The sequence below is a fragment of the Mustelus asterias genome, chromosome 18 (genome assembly GCF_964213995.1).
Source record: "Mustelus asterias chromosome 18, sMusAst1.hap1.1, whole genome shotgun sequence".
Lineage (NCBI taxonomy): Eukaryota > Metazoa > Chordata > Chondrichthyes > Carcharhiniformes > Triakidae > Mustelus > Mustelus asterias.
The window spans coordinates 20,216,110-20,233,166 of NC_135818.1; the positions used below are offsets into that span (position 1 = coordinate 20,216,110).

A 17,057-nucleotide genomic window follows, 5' to 3' on the forward strand; every position below is an offset into this window, starting at 1 on the left:
ACTGGAGCACCCGGAGGAAACCCACACAGACACGGGGAGAATGTGCAAACTCCAACCACCTGAGACTGGAATTGAACCTGGGTCCCTGGCGCTGTGAGGCGGCAACAGTGACACCGTGCCACCCTTCAAAAGTACTTCACTGACTGCAAGATTCTTTCTGATACCCTGAGGTTGTGAAAAGCGCTGTGCTTTTAAACAAAGTATTCTTTTCACATACATCACCATCCCAGTCATTTGAAAAACACGTGTTCTTTTTCCCTCAGTCTCTGAGGACATAAACTCATCCTAAGATATTTTAAAACTATAAATGAAACAAGGCTTCCATTTTCCCCGGACATGATTTGAAGTGACATTCTGGCTTTGATCTTTTTTTTTTTAGCCACTGAATATTGGCGATAGATACTTCCTTTTTTGTAATGCTTTGTTTCCGACCCAGTAAAGGTGAGGGTTAAGTTGATCATTCTTCAATTCTCAAATCCTGAGTATATTATTTCCAGCCACACGAGAGGTCATGAAGGTCACACGCATGAGTCTCAGTGCACTGGACAACTGCACATTCCTGATAAATGGGACCGATAGATAATCACCTCCTAACTGAGGCTAATGAGGCTGAGAGATGGTCATCACCAAGGCTGGGAACCATGGCAACCGGAGTGCCGAGCTCGCAGTTGCTAAAGCTGCTTGGAGAAGCTTCAGAGGGATGTCTGTTCCTCTTCGTGTTTGATGAGACAATAGCAGAGCTAAATGGGTTAAATTGTGAGAGCGCGTTACATAGCTGTGGAGTCGGACGCGTTGTGATATTCGATCCTCTTTTCATAGAATCATAAGAATCCCCACAGTGCGGAAGGAGGCCATTCGGCCCATCGAGTCTGCACCGACCACAATCCCTCCCAAGCCCATAACCCCATACATTTAACCTAGCTAATCCGCTTGACACTAAGGGGCAATCCACTTCACCCTTTGGACTGTGGGAAGAAACCGGAGCACATGGAGGAAAACATGCAGACACGAGGAAAACATGCAGACTCCACACAGACAGTAAGCCAAGCCGGGAATTGAACCCGGGTCCCCGGCGCTGTGAGGCAGCAGCGCTAACCACTGTCCCACCGTGCTGCCCCGGGTCCCTGGCGCTGTGAGGCAGCAGCGCTAACCACTGTCCCACCGTGCTGCCCCGGGTCCCTGGCGCTGTGAGGCAGCAGCGCTAACCACTGTCCCACTGTGCCATCTTTTTGATATTTTCTCACAAAAACATCGAAATACGGTGCAGTATGGACTCGGAACTGGAGGCAGTTAGTTACACAGGTTCCTCGTGATAAGACTAAACCTGCGAAAAACCACACTACGGATAATGTCACTCGTGCATGTTCATAACAGCTAATGACATCAGTATATTCATTCACAGAGGAAGATGCTTACTATAACACTCTAACACTTCTCCCTCTGAATTTCAATCCCCTTCAGGAAAGAAACATAACTAAACTCATGTCTCAGCTATACACCAGTCTTTCAGGAACTTTGCAGCTATGCTGTGATCTGCACAGTTCCTCTGGTGACTCCCGAGATACTGCTGAGGCTGGTTTCAGTGGAGCTGGACAAGTGGGTTCAAGAGTAGGTTGAGTATCTGTGAATGAATGTCCCTCAATCTCTCCCGGAGTAGAGTCCACTGAAATCCTTCAGAGAGTCCACTGAAATGTCCACATCAGTATTTCCTCCTGTCGCGTTATCTGGAACCTTTGTTGTCTCTGGGTTATGGTGCAGATGAATGTGATCCTGGTATCTGCGAATGACTCTTCCATTGGTCAGTTTCACTACCAAAGATACGGACCACTTTGGTTGAGAATAACTCCAGGCCGCCATTGTTGGTTACTGCAAGAATTCCTTACATTGGCACAATTGTTGGGGTTGAAATGTCTTTCCTTAGCATGGTGATCGTGTCTCTCCTTCTGCTTTTCTTGTTGCCTTCCCACTTTCACTCTAACATCTGGATGTAGCAGATCCAGATGAGACATTGGCCTCTTATCCATCAGTAATTCAGCTGGTGAGTGCCCTGCTGTTGTGTGGTGTGATACGATACAGGAACAAGAACCGTGAGAGCTTATCACTCGCCATTCTCCCCAATCCTTCTCTGAACAGCTCGCTCTGCTAAACTACTTGAATTTGGATGAAAAGACACAGTACACACACGGTTGCATGAACCCTGGAACAGATCACTTGTAAACCTTGTACCGTTAGCAGAAACAAGAGAATCCGGTAAACCATGAGTTGCAAAAACTTGACTATCTTCTCTATTGTAATGGAAATGGTGATGTTGCTCATGATGTGCACCTCTAACAACTTAGAATACAGTTCCACGATGACTAGAAACTTATGTCCCTGCAAAGTCCACATGAAGCCTAGACTATGGAAAATCAGGCCGTTCCCATGGATGTGGTGGTGCTGTTGGCGCCATCTTCTGGTTGAGCTGACACATGAACAGTCCTTATTTCCAAGTCCTGATCCATATTAGGTCTCCAAACATACGACCTGGCTGAACCTTTCATTTGGGAGGCACCCTGGTGAGCCTCATGAACTTCATCCAAGACTTGTGAACAACCCAGGGGCGGAATGACCACTCTGGACCCCCAAAGCATCCAACCATCCTGTGCACGCATCCCATCTTTCCACGTCACATATGGTCTCAGGTCATTATCCCCTGTGACCATAGACTATCCCTGCACAAGGAAATCTCTTCACCTGAGACAGGACAAGATTCCTGTCTGTCCACTGCTTAATCTGTTCAGCGTTGACTGGAGATTGCGAAAGTCTCCTGAGCAAGAAAATTGTCTCTGGAAGAAATAATGTCTTGGTGGGCCTGTCCAGTAAAGGAAGATGCCTGAGTGTGTCTGTGTTTGAATGGTCCTGCCCTGTACACAATGTTATACTGGTAAGCTGACAATGTGAGAGCCCAGCGCTGTATTCTCACCAAGGCAATGGGAGGAATGCACTTGGATTCACTGAAAAGACTCTTCAATGACTTGTCAGTACATATCATCGAATCATAGAAACCCTACAGTACAGAAAGAGGCCATTCGGCCCATCGAGTCTGCACTGACCACAATCCTACCCCCATATCCACCCACTAATCCCTCTAACCTACGCATCTCAGGACACTAAGGGCAATTTTTTTTTTAAGCATGGCCAATCAACCTAACCCGCACATCTTTGGACTGTGGGAGGAAACCGGAGCACCCGGAGGAAACCCACGCAGACATGAGGAGAATGTGCAAACTCCACACAGACAGTGACCCAAGCTGGGAATCGAACCCAGGACCCTGGAGCTGTGAAGCAGCTGTGCTAACCACTGTGCTACCGTGCCGCCCATAGTGAATGAACGACCATGGTGGCACAGTGGTTAGCAGAGTTGCCTCACAGTGCCAGCGACCTGGGTTCGATTCCCAGCTTGGGTCACTATCTGTGCGGAATCAGCACGTTCTCCCCCTGTGTCTGCGCGGGTTTCCTCCGGGCGCTCCTATTTCCCCTCTCAGTCCGAAAGATGTTAGGTGGATTGGCAGTACTAAATTCTCCCTCCGTCTACCCGGACAGGCGCTGGAGTGTGGCGACTAGGGGGTTTTCACAGTAACTTCATTGCGGTGTTAATGTAAGCCTACTAATGAATGACTAGTTAATAAATAAAAGTAAAGGTACTGATGAAACTATTTCACAGCAAAGTTAGATCTTCCTTGTCAAACTGCAAATATCCCTTCCCTCAGCTGTTGACAGCGTACTTGATCCAAAATCGATGGGTCGTTCTGTCCCATCCTCCATGGATTCAGAACCGGAGGCAGCTCCCTCATGGTCCCTCATGGTAAGACTAGACCCGTGAAAGCCCGTGCTGCCAAAGACGCCACTCTCGCACGCTCATACCCGCTAAAGACATCAGTATGTAGGAAGATGCTTACTATAACACTCTATAATAGGGCTAGGCTTGTATTCCCTGGAACACTGTCTAGATAATTATGGGGTGTTTAAGATGATTAGGGTAGATGGAAGCTATTTCCTCATATGGGAGAATCCAGATGAGGGCGTAACCGTAAAATTAGAGCTCGGCTGTTGAGGGATGGTATCAAGAAGCACTTCCTCGCAGATAGGTTAGTGGAAATCCAGAGCTCTTCCCCCCTCCCCACTCCCCCTCAGAGAAAGCTGGTAAAGTCAGGGGGCAATTAAAAATGTCGCAACTGAGATTGGTATGTTTGTGCTTGGTGAGGGTATTAAGGGAGATGGATTTCAAATTCCAGTTGAATTACAGAACCAGGTTGGATTGTCTGCTTCTGTCTTCTGACCCTATGTCGCCATCTCTCTCCCATGCAGCTGAAATCAATGCATCTGGGGATATCGAGGAGTTTCTGCGCGAGGCGGCCTGTATGAAAGAATTCAACCACCCCAATGTTATTAAGGTGATTGGTGAGTGTTGCAGGAACTGGTTCCGGAATTGTACAATGCTCGGGAGGATGTGTGTAAAATCACGAGAAGATGTCAGGCCTAAGTCCCGACGTCATCGCGCCCCTGGTGCGATATTCCCATCAGTGGGTCCGTGTGAACGTCAGAAGTGTGCCCGCTGACGATCGATAGGCTGGTTAAATGAATCGATCAGCAATTCACTGGGATGTTTGTTGCCCGTTTGTTTTTACAGTTTCTGGGTGGTTTCCACGTTGAAGCTGAAACCTCGATCCGGGGCGGGAGGGAAGTCCGGGCTGATATAAAATGAAGAGAAGTGACTGGGGGCTGTGTGTGATTGTGCTGCCCACAGACTAGGGGTATCGTGTTTCCACTCATAGTTACTCTTTGCAGTCCTCTTCAGAAAGCTCCACAACGGCTTCCCCCACCCCTGAGGGAACACATTGGAAACGCCAGCCCGCACACACACTCTTTCCTCAGTGCCCGCCCTCCTCCCTCCCTCCCTCCCTCCCTCCCTCTCCGGCAATGCTCAGCCTTTCACAGAGCGCATTTCATGCTGGAGGACTGTTCATTGGCCAGCCAGCGGATAGAAACCATTGAATCCCTACAGTACAGAGGGAGGCCATTCGGCCCATCGAGTCTGCACCGACAACAATCCCACCTCGGCCTTATCCCCAGCACCCCACAGATTTACCCTGCTAATCCCTCTAAGCCTACGCATCCCGGGACATTAAGGAGCAATTTAGCACGGCCAATCAACCTAACCCGCACATCTTTTGGACTGTGGGAGGAAACTGGAGGAAACCCACGCAGACACGGGGAGAATGTGCAAACTCCACACAGACAGTCACCCAAGCCAGGAATCGAACCTGGGTCCCTGGAGCTGTGAGGCAGCAGTGCTAACCACTGTGCCACCTTGCCGCCCATGCGTTAACAAGGTGATCTCGGACGGGAGCAGGTTTCACATTTGCTCCTGCCGGCACCAACCTTGGCTGCCCCTCTGTGGTAAATTCCAGATCCTCGTGTTTGTACAGAGGAAGCTGGACTGGAAGACCAGGTGGAGAATAGCGCCATCTGCTGTTCAGTCACTCAACCCATTAAATCCAGCATGTTGGGTTGCACCCATCCCGGGAGGTTTCATCACATGACCTTCTGCCTCTGACCAGCCCTTGCCCTCCACACGCCCGCCATTGACTTCCTGAAGCTTCCATCCTTGGGGTGCACCCACCTTCCCACGTTCGAAAGCAAACTGGCTCTGTGTTACCCAGTCGGACTGTCAGTCAGATTGCCAATTGCAAATAATAAATCAAACTGATCGAAGAAAATGAAAACAACTTTTCTTTTGAGCTTTTGCTAGCGGCCGTGCTGAGGAGATTAATCTTTCGTTCCTTGACACTCTAAATCAGTTCTGGAGGGACAACACTAAACTACTGTGGGAATGCTGGGTTGGGACAGCAAACCCCAATCCCAGGGTAACCCCACGATCGATTTAAGAACCCTACTGCCCCATGGTGAGCCGAAGCACTTGTGCTCATTTCGTGACTTTGCGTGACCCTTGAGGTCGTGTCAAATATTTAAATAACCCCTTGGCAGAATCGGCAGGATCTGCACTGTCACATCGGCAAGGTGGCACAGTGGTTGGCTGCCTCACAGCACCACGGACCCGGGTTCGATTCCCGGCCTTGGGTCACTGTCTGTGCGGGATCTGCACGTCCTCCCCGTGTTTGTGTGGGTTTCCTCCGGGTGCTCCGGTTTCCTCCCATAGTCCGAAAGACGTGCGGATTAGGTGGATTGGCCATGCTGAATTGCCCCTTAGTGTCAGGGGGACTAGCTAGGGTAAATACATGGGGTAATGGGGATAGGACCTGGGTGGGATTGTGGTCAGTACAGAGTCAATGCGTCGAATGGCCTCCTTCTGCACTGTAGGATTCTATGATCCTGGTGGAGTTTTTTGAAGAAGTGACCAGAATGGTTGACGAGGGAAGGGCCGTGGATGTCGTCTATATGGACTTTAGTAAAGCGTTTGACAAAGTCCCTCATGGTAGGCTGGTGAAAAAGGTTGGATCTCATGGGATAAAGGGGGAGGTGGCTAGATGGGTGGAGAACTGGCTTGGTCACAGAAGACAGAGGGTGGTAGTGGAAGGGTCTTTTTCCGGCTGGAGGCCTGTGACTAGTGGTGTTCCGCAGGGCTCTGTATTGGGACCTCTGCTGTTTGTGATTTATATAAATGATCTGGAAGAAGGTGTAACTGGGGTGATCAGTAAGTTTGCGGACGACACAAAATTGGCAGGACTTGCAGATAGTGAGGAGCATTGTCAGAAGCTACAGAAGGATATAGATAGGCTGAAAATTTGGGCAAAGAAATAGCAGATGGAGTTCAATCCTGATAAATGCGAAGTGATGCATTTTGGTAGAAATAATGTAGGGAGGAGCTATACGATAAATGGCAGAACCATAAAGGGTGTAGATACGCAGAGGGACCTGGGTGTGCAAGTCCACAGATCTTTGAAGGTGACATCACAGGTGGAGAAGGTGGTGAAGAAGGCATATGGCATGCTTGCCTTTATAGGACGGGGCATAGAGTATAAAAGTTGGGGTCTGATGTTGCAGATGTATAGAACGTTAGTTCGGCCGCATTTGGAATACTGCGTCCAGTTCTGGTCGCCACACTACCAGAAGGATGTGGAGGCTTTGGAGAGAGTACAGAGGAGGTTTACCAGGATGTTGCATGGTATGGAGGGGCTTAGTTATGAGGAGAGATTGGGTAAACTGGGGTTGTTCTCCCTGGAAAGACGGAGGATGAGGGGAGACTTAATAGAGGTGTATAAAATTATGAAAGGCATAGATAGGGTGAACGGTGGGAAGCTTTTCCCCAGGTCGGTGGTGACGTTCACGAGGGGTCATAGGTTCAAGGTGAAGGGGGGGAGGTTTAACACAGATATCAGAAGGACATATTTTACACAGAGGGTGGTGAGGGCCTGGAATGCGCTGCCGGGCAAGGTGGTGGAGGCGGACACACTGGGAACGTTTAAGACTTATCTAGACAGCCATATGAACGGAGTGGGAATGGAGGGATACAAAAGAATGGTCTAGTTTGGACCAGGGAGCGGCGCGGGCTTGGAGGGCCGAAGGGCCTGTTCCTGTGCTGTATTGTTCTTTGTTCTTGTTCTTTGATCCCTTGGCAATGGGGCTTGATAGATGCTTCAGTTTGTTGGCTTTTTGCAGTGTTTCAGGTATCTTTTGAACAGAGTTGTTTGTCTCAGACTATTTTCAATCGCTTTGATATTTAGATGAACATCCTTCTGAAAATAAAATCTAGGCCAACCAAGTAGACCTTATTTTCTGTTGTCGAAAATAAATGGCACAGCTAAGGCACAGCAGTTTGACAGCAACCATCTGTAGGATAAGCACTGAATGATCTCTTTCTTTGCTCTAATAGGTGCTCTGGAACACCGGGGTTAATGTCTCATTGTTAAATTGCAGCTAATGTGTCGATGGCTGTAGCCCTCTTGGCTTTGAGTCAACAGGTTATTGCTTAAGGCCTCACTCTAGATATTTAAGCCCATATTTTGTGTTCTCAGTGCTGTACTGTTGGGGGTGCTGTCTTTCAGGTCGATGTAAAACTCCACTTTGCTGGATGGGGGATGAGTGCAGCTCCAACAACACTCAAGAAGCTCGACACCATCCAGGACAAAGCAGCCAGCTTGATTGGCACCTCATCCTCCACCATCAACATTCACTCCCTCCACCACCCATGTACAGTGGCAGCAGTGTGTACCATCTACAAGATGCACTGCAGCAACTCACCACGGCTCCTTCAATAGCACCTTTTGAACCAACCTATACAACCTAAAAAGGGCAGCAGTTGCATGGGAGCACCACAACTTGTAAGTTCCTCTCCAAGTCACTCACCATCCTGACTTGGAAAAATATCGCCGTTCCTTCACTGTCATGGAGTCCAAATCCTGGAACTCCCTAACAGCACTGTGGATGTATCTACACCACATGGTCTTCAGTTGAATGAGATAGCTCACCACCACCTTCTCAAAGGTAGTTCATAGAATCCCTACATTCGGCCCATCGAGTCTGCACCAACAACAATCCCACCCTAACCCTATCCCCGTAACTCCCATATTTACCCTCCCAATTCCCCCAAAACTAGGGTCAATTTAAAATGGCCAACCCACCTAACCGGCACATCTTTGGACTGTGGGAGGAAACCGGAGCACCCGAAGGAAACCCATGCAGACACGGGGAGAACGTGCAGACTCCACACAGACAGTGACCCAAGGCTAGAAGTGAACCCGGGTCTCTGGCGCTGTGAGGCAGCTGTGCTAACTGGGGTCCCTGGCGCTGTGAGGCAGCTGTGCTAACTGGGGTCCCTGGCGCTGTGAGGCAGCTGTGCTAACTGGGGTCCCTGGTGCTGTGAGGCAGCTGTGCTAACTGGGGTCCCTGGTGCTGTGAGGCAGCTGTGCTAACCAGGGTCCCTGGTGCTGTGAGGCAGCAGTGCTAACTAGGGTCCTTGGTGCTGTGAGGCAGCAGTGCTAACTGGGGTCCCTGGTGCTGTGAGGCAGCAGTGCTAACTGGGGTCCCTGGTGCTGTGAGGCAGCAGTGCTAACCCGGGTCCCTGGCGCTGTGAGGCAGCAGTGCTAACCCGGGTCCCTGGTGCTGTGAGGCAGCAGTGCTAACTGGGGTCCCTGGTGCTGTGAGGCAGCAGTGCTAACCCGGGGCCCTGGTGCTGTGAGGCAGCAGTGCTAACTGGGGTCCCTGGTGCTGTGAGGCAGCAGTGCTAACCACTGCCACCGTGCTGCCCGAGGCATTCCTCTGGGTCTCTGGATGACAATACCACAACGTCACTGCCTCCTGCCATGACGGGACTGGAAAATCCCAGCCACAGCAGGAAGCCAATCAACCCGTTGAGATTGGGCTAGATCTTGAAAGAACTATCCAATATCCAATAAGTTGTCGTCCTTATGCTCTTACCTCAGCTCAGCAAATTTCTCCTTTCCAAGTTCTAATTCCTTATTTGAAAGTTGCCACTGAATCTATATCTCGCACCCTTTCAGGCACTGCATTCCAAACGAACACAACTCGCAACTTTAGGGAAATACCTCATACCTCATCTTGCTCACCCCCCCCCCCCCGCCCCCCGCTGCTGCTTTGCCCATTATCTTAAATTTGTGTCCTCTGGTCACCCACCCTTATTGCTGCCCGGAACCGTTTCTCCTTATTTAGTCCATCGAAACATTTTAAATTCATATTTCTCAACCTCTGCTCTAAGGAGAGCAATCCTAGCTTCTCGAGTCTCTCCACAGAACTGAATTCCCTCATTAAGATGAAGCAAAAATCACTGCGGATGCTGGAAAATCTCAGCAGGTCTGACAGCCTCTGTGGAGAGAGAATGGAGTAAGAAGTCTAACAACACCAGGTTAAAGTCCAACAGGTTTATTTGGTAGCAAAAGCCACGAGCTTTCGGAACAGGCTGTCCCTTCGTCAGGTGGGTGGGAGTTCTGGTTACAAACAGGGCACAAAGACCACAAACTCAATTTACATGAATAATGATTGGAATGTGAGTCTTTACAGCTAATCAAGTCTTAAAGGTACAGACAATGTTTGTAATCAGAACTCCCACCCACCTGACGAAGGGACAGCCTGTTCCGAAAGCTTGTGTGGCTTTTGCTACCAAATAAACCTGTTGGACTTTAACTTGGTGTTGTTAGACTTCTTACTGTGTTTACCCCAGTCCAACGCCGGCATCTCGACATTGAGAGAGACTAGAGCCAACGTTTCGAGTCAGAATGCCCCTTCGTCAGAGCTATCAGACCTGCTGAGATTTTCCAGCATTTTCTGCTTTTGAATTCATTAATTCTCTGATACCATTCCAGGAAACCTTACTTTATACCTCTCCAAGACCTTGACATCCTTACTGAAGTGTGGCGCCCGGTGGTGAACACACTGCCCCAGCTGAGGCCTAACCAGTAATTTATAGAGGGTTGGCATAACCTCTTTAATGTACTACGCCTCTATTAATAAATAATAGGCCTCACAGCGCCAGGGACCAGGTTCAATTCCAGCCTCGGGTCCATTATCTGTGTGGAGTTTGCACATTCTCCCGTGTCTGCATGGGTTTCCTCCGGGTGTTCCGGTTTCCACTCACGTTCCAAAGATGTGCGGGTTAGGTGGATTAGCCATGGTGAATGGGTGAGGAAATGGGGATAGGATGGGGGAGAGGGCCTGGGTAAGATGCTCAGTCAGAGAGTCGGTGCAGAGTTGATGGGCCGAATGGCCTTCTTCTGTACTGTAGGAATGTTATGATTGTATGAGAGAGACCAGGTTCCTATATATGCTTTTTATCAGCTTTTTCAGGTGGGGCTCCTTTGAAGAATAGTGCAATGTGGCATCTTCGTGTCCTGAAGTCAATGTTTCCTTGTTTCTTTATCTTTCTGCTCTATCCAGGAGTGAGTCTCCAGAGCCGAGCCCACCGCCGGCTTCCAGTTCCCATGGTCTTGCTGCCTTTCATGAAACACGGAGATCTTCGCACCTACCTTGTTCTCTCCAGGCTTGGAGACCAGCCAGTTGTAAGTCAATGATCCACCTCAACCCCCAACTGCTTACTCAAAGGCCTATTCATCTCCACCCGGCAGAATGCAGCATTGAAGAGGAGCTAATCTCCTTGTTGTGATTTGGTGCCATACAGATGGTGGAGGACTCAGCTCCATTCCCCATGCGGATGACTTCAGTCAGGGTCATGATGTGGAGATGCCGGCGTTGGACTGGGGTCGGCACAGTCAGAAGTCTCACAACTTAAGGTTGAAGTTCAACAGGCTTACTGGAATCATGAGCTTTCGGAGCGCTGCTCCTTCATCAGGTGACTCACCTGATGAAGGAGAAGTGCTCCGAAAGCTCATGATTCCAAATAAACCTGTTGGACTTCAACCTGGTGTTGTGAGACTTCTTCTAGCTGTTGAGCAATACAACGACCCTCAGGAATTCTAGGAAGAGACCGAGCTGTCAAGTGACCTCCCGCGCACCCCCCCCCCTCACACCCCTGCCCTGCTAGAGAAATATAGGAAGGGAAACCTTGATGCCGCCCACAGTGGAATAGTGAGCTGCCGCTCAGTCTAGGTGCATAGATGAAGATTGGCCACTTAGGTGTTGGCGTAGATGAGCAGCAATGCTGACTGGACCTTCTTTCTGCAAATGCTGGAATTTCAGCGATTAAAGATGAAATAATTGACCCAAAAAGTAATGATAAATAGAAATTTCCCCTTCGTAGAATCCCTACCGTGCAGAAGAAGGCCATTCGGCCCATTGAGGCTGAACCGACAACAATCCCACAGGTAACCCACATATTTTACCCTGCTAATCCTCCTGACATCCTCCTAAGGGGCAATTTAGTATGGCCAATCCACCTAACCCGCGCATCTTTGGAGTGTGGGAGGAAACCGGAGCACCTGGAGGAAACCCACGCAGACACGGGGAGAACGTACAAACTCCACACACATTGACCCGAGGCCGAAATTGAACCCGGGTCCCTGGCCCTACGAGGCAGCAGTGCTAAGCACTGTGCCACCCCTTGTTTAAAATAGTATCCCTCAGACACAGCTCTCTTTGATTTGATTTATTATTGTCACATGTATGAGTATACAGTGAAAAGCATTGTTTCTTGCATGCTATACAGACAAAGCATACTGTTCATAGAGAAGGAAACGAGAGAGTGTAGTGTTACAGTCATAGGGTGTAGAGAAAGATCAACTTCGTGCGAGGTAGGTCCATTCAAAAGTCTGACAGCAGCAGGGAAGAAGCTGTTCTTGAGTCGATTGGTACGTGACCTCAGACTTTTGTATCTTTTTCCCCGACGGAAGAAGGTGGAAGAGGGAATGTCCGGGGTGCGTGGGGCCCTTAATTATGCTGGCTGCTTTGCCGAGGCGGTGGGAAGTGTAGACAGAGTCAATGGATGGGAGGCTGGTTTGAGTGATGGATTGGGCTACGTTAACGACCCTTTGTAGTTCCTTGCCAAGCATTATAGACAGATACTGTTGCTGAATCCAGCCCAGGGAGCTCATTCTTCACAGCACCAGAAATGTGTTCTGACATCAGCCCGAACAACTGGTTGCATGCTCATGGTTGCATTCCATGGTGGCATATAACTGAAATTCCTTAAATGGACACTGTCCTCCTGGGAAAACTTTAGGAAGTCTACAATCATAACGATGATGGAAAACAATAAATAAGACATGCATTGTGAATGGTGTCCCAGTGATGAGCGTAGTGTAAAGCTCTCTTCTCAAAGAAAGTAAACCATCCAAACATCCATTTCATGAAGACATTGTGGGTGTAAAATTGAGCTAGGTGATGGGGGGGTGGTGGGGGGGGGGGGGGGGGGTTGTGGGGGAGTCACTGAATTGGAGGCCAATGGATGAGGGAAGCAGGTAAAACAGATTGGCTATGGGTCCATTTTGTGCAACTGTTGAAGAAGATTTCCCCCCCTGTGCTGATCATATTATTAGCCTGAGAAGGAACTGATTATACTTGGAAGTTAGTGCTTGGCACAGATGTTTGTTTTTATTCCAGCTATTATAGTTAATTCAGTTCATCGCTGTTTGTTGTCCTATGATTCTGGCCATCACCTTGGGTAACATACATTACTCCCTCTGCCCCAGTTAGCAACACATTTATCTGTGCCCCAGTTAGTGAAATGTTGCTCTTTTGTTTTCTCTCTGTCCTAGTTGGCCATCTCTTTATTGCTCTCTTCCTCTTTTTCATGACTTTATTCTTTTTCTGTTGCTGTCCTTGTGGCAATCCCTCTTTCTCACTCTTTACCATGTGTGTCTTGCTTGGCACTGTCGCTCAGTGTCTATGTGGTAATTAGTTTTGCTTGTATGTCTCTCTCTTATTTAACCTTAGTTTGTCATAGAATCCCTACAGTGCAGAAGGAGGCCATTCGGCCCATTGAGTCTGCAACAACACTAACAGAGCATCCCACCCCGGCCCTAGCCCTATCACCCTACATATTTACCCCACTAATCCTCCAACCCCACCCATCCTGGGTCATTAAGGGACAATTTAGCACAGCCAATCCACCTAACCAGCACATCTTTTGGACTATGGGATGAAACTGGAGCACCAAGGAAACCCAAGCAGCCACGGGGAGAATGTGCAAACTCTACACAGACAGTGACCCAAGCTGGGAATTGAACCCAGGTCCCTGGCGCTGTGAGGCAGCAATGTTAACCACTGTGCCACCATGCCGTACTATATTGCTTCTAGTTCTTTCTATCTATGTCGAACTGGTGATGTACCACTCTCTATTATCTCTTTCTGTGCCGTAGTTCATGATGTGTATGTCTGTGTTTCTCTCTCTCTCAAACACCAAGATATCGAGCAGTCTGCTTTCTATTTATCACAGTTACATTGTAGCTGTTGATTCGCTCAACAATCCCTGAACCTCCACATTCCTTCTCTTCCATTTTATCAAACTCCCTGGACGCCATCTTTGCTCCCTCAAGTTATGGCTCACAAAGCTGGGTATATCTGATACACAGCTGGCTTAACTATGCTTTGCCCGATCTGACCAAATCACATACAAGTTTCCCTGGGCTTTGCTGTCCTCTTGTTAAATGCGTAATGTCACATTGGGTGATATTAAATGCAGGCGATGGGAGTCTTGTCTGGAGAGCCCCATGCTGCTTTCTTTGCAGAAGGCCTGTCATTGGCCTTCCCCAGAAATAAAGGCCCTAAGGGCGGAAATCCCGCCCCAATCCCCCCTGCCCTGACAGCTGCCAGGCAATCAGAGGCTGGCAGCTTTTCCTTGCAGGCAGCGGGAGTGCCGGCAATGTACCCGGGGAAAGGCCTAGGATCGCCGAGAGACCCAGGCCGCAGGTGAGTGAGGGCAGGATGGGAGTTGTGGGGTTGGAGCTTGGGGCCAGAGGAGGTTGGCAGTAAAGGCAGAGGTGTGGCATTCAGCAGGGTTCCCCCCCACTCCCCCTACCCTGTTTCCGACACCAAGTCCCAGCTCAGACACTGAGTGCTTTGAGTGGGGGACCCTCTTGCCTCTGCAGTCTGAGTGAGGTGGTTTACTTTTCAGCTTTCCCATGTGGTGACTATCCCACCCATCACTGATTGAATACCAGCAGTGGCAGGAGAGGCTCTGAAGTGGATTTACGGGCCTCAAATGGCGTTGGGGCAGAATGGCTGTCCATGAGACTTCCCGCTCTCGACTTAATTGGGACAGAGATGGGAAGGCGGCGGGATATACACCCTGTCTAATTAAATAACCCCTCACACCTCCAAACTCACCTCAGAGGAGGGCATTAAATTCCCCCGTTATCGCTGAGAGCAAAGTTGACTCTTTTTTCCAACATAGCTTCATCAAACCCCTCTGCCCTGCTCCACCCAACCTCACCTCCAGCAACAAGTATGGGCAGCGAGTTACCAATCATCTGTTCTACTGCTTTTCCTGCCCCCCCAACCCAAGCTTTCACCCATGCTCCCACACGCCTCATGTAGGTCTCTTGGTTTCTTTCTTGTCTTCTCCATGTGTCCTCATCTCTGTAACCCCTGCCTTAGCCCATATGTTGCTGCAACTCTGGTCCATGGGTTTGTCAGTTCTGGCCTCAATTATTCCAATGTTCTTCTTACTGGCCTCCCGTTTCTGCCCCAGATAAACTTCAGCTCATCCAGCCCTCTCCTGCCTTTTTCTCTAAATTGCACCAACCTCCACTCACCATTGCTCCTGTTTCCACTGACCAACGATGGTTCCTGGTCCTTCCAGCACAGATATCAGGTTCTCCTCATTTCAATTCAATCCCTTCTCCTTGATTTTGCTCTTCCTATCTGTCTACTGCACCTTGTAACCTTCACTGCCAAGCTCTCTGTTGCATGTTCCTCCCATTCTTTGACAGCTCTGACTTCAGCTAACTAAGCCCCATTCTCTGGAGCTCCCTCCATCTTTCCACCTCACTCTCTTCCAATAAGACCCTGATCAAAATCCTTTAACTGTGCTTTTAGTCACTCTTCACAATTTCTTACTACTTGGCTTAACGTTTAGCTTTTCCTCCAGGACTTGAGCACAAAAATCAAGTCTTGACACTCCAGTGCAGTACTGGGGGAGTACTGCACAGTTAAAGGTGCCGTCTTTCAGATGAGACATTGAACCACCTACCCTCTCAGGTGGATGTAAAAGATCCCATGCGTTATTTTGAGGAGCGGGGAGTTCACCCTGGTGATCTGGCCACATTTATCCCTCAATCAACATTGCAAAAGCAGATTATCTGGTCAGTATCATGTTACCGTTTGTGGGATCGTGCTGTGCTTCGTAAATTGGCTACTGTGTTTCCTACATTATAACAGTGACTACACTCAAAGTCTTTCATTGGTTGTAAATTGCTTTGGACCCAATGGTCATGAATTTTAATTACCCCTGTCTGAAACACCCTGGCATGTTTGGCTATATTTGTTCCTCCATGCCTTGGTTGGATGGTTTGTGTTGCGTCTTTCCCTTCCCCTAGTTGATGATAACCTCTCTCTTTCTCTTCCAGGACATTCCAGTGCAGACCCTGTTGAACTTTATGATTGACATTGTCAAGGGGATGGAGTACTTGAGCAGCAAGAACTTTGTCCATAGGGACCTGGCCACGCGCAACTGCATGTAAGTGAGCACACATGGGGTATGCATTATTTATTATTATTCATTCATGGGAATAATAATAAGCAATGCAATGTCACTGGCTAGGACAGCGTTTATTGCCCATCCCTAATTGCCCTTGAGAAAATGGTGATGAGCTGTCTTCTTGAAGCGCTGCAGTTCATATGGTGCAGGTGCACCCACAGTACTGTTAAGGGGGGAGTTCTAGGGTTTTGACCCAGTGACAGTGAAGGAACAGCGATATATTTCCAAATCAGAATGGTGAGTGCCTTGGAGGGGAAATTGCAGGTGATGTTCCCATGTGCCTCCTGCTCATGTCCTTCCAGATAGTAGAGGTCAGGGGTTTGAAAGGTGTTGTCAAAAGAACCTTGGGAAGTTGCTGCAGTGCATCTTGTGTTTAGTATGCACTACTGTCACTGGTGGTGGAGGGAGTGAATATTTAAAGTGATGGAGTGAGTGTTAATCCAAGTGGGCTGCTTTGTTCTGGATGGTGTTGAGCTTCTTGAGTGTTGTGAGGCCTGCACACATTCAGGCAAGTTGGGAATATTCCATCACACCCCTCACTTACACCTTGTTGACAATGGACAGGCTTTGGGGAATCAGGAGGTGAGTTGCTCACCACAGAATTCCCAGTCTCTGACCTGCTCCTGTAGCCACAGCATTGATATAGTTGGTCCAGTTCAGTTTCTGGTCAATGGTGGCCCCCCCAGGAAGTTGGTGGTGGGGATATTCGGCAATGGTATTGCCATTGAATGTCAAGGGAAGACAAGAGTCTCTTGTTTAGGATGGTCATTGCTTTCACTTGTGAGGTGTGAATGTTACTTGCCATTTAACAGCCCAAGATTGCATGTGGTCCAGGTCTTTCTGTATCTGTATATGGACTGCTTCAGAATCTGAGAAGCTGCGAATGGGAATGAACATTGTGCAGTCAGCAGTGAACATCCCTCGTTCTGACCTTATGATGGAGGGAAGGCAT

The 17,057-nt window shown here is 48.9% G+C and overlaps 1 protein-coding gene across 1 annotated transcript in view; it reads left to right on the forward strand.

The window, feature by feature from the left end:
- tyro3 (TYRO3 protein tyrosine kinase) overlaps positions 1–17,057 on the forward strand; it is a 139,256-nt gene that overhangs the window by 111,020 nt on the left and 11,179 nt on the right. Inside the window, exons 14-16 of the mRNA XM_078233494.1 lie at positions 4,348–4,440; positions 10,891–11,012; positions 15,975–16,084. Of these exons, the coding sequence (XP_078089620.1) occupies positions 4,348–4,440; positions 10,891–11,012; positions 15,975–16,084 (325 nt within the window). The remainder of the gene's footprint in view (positions 1–4,347; positions 4,441–10,890; positions 11,013–15,974; positions 16,085–17,057) is intronic.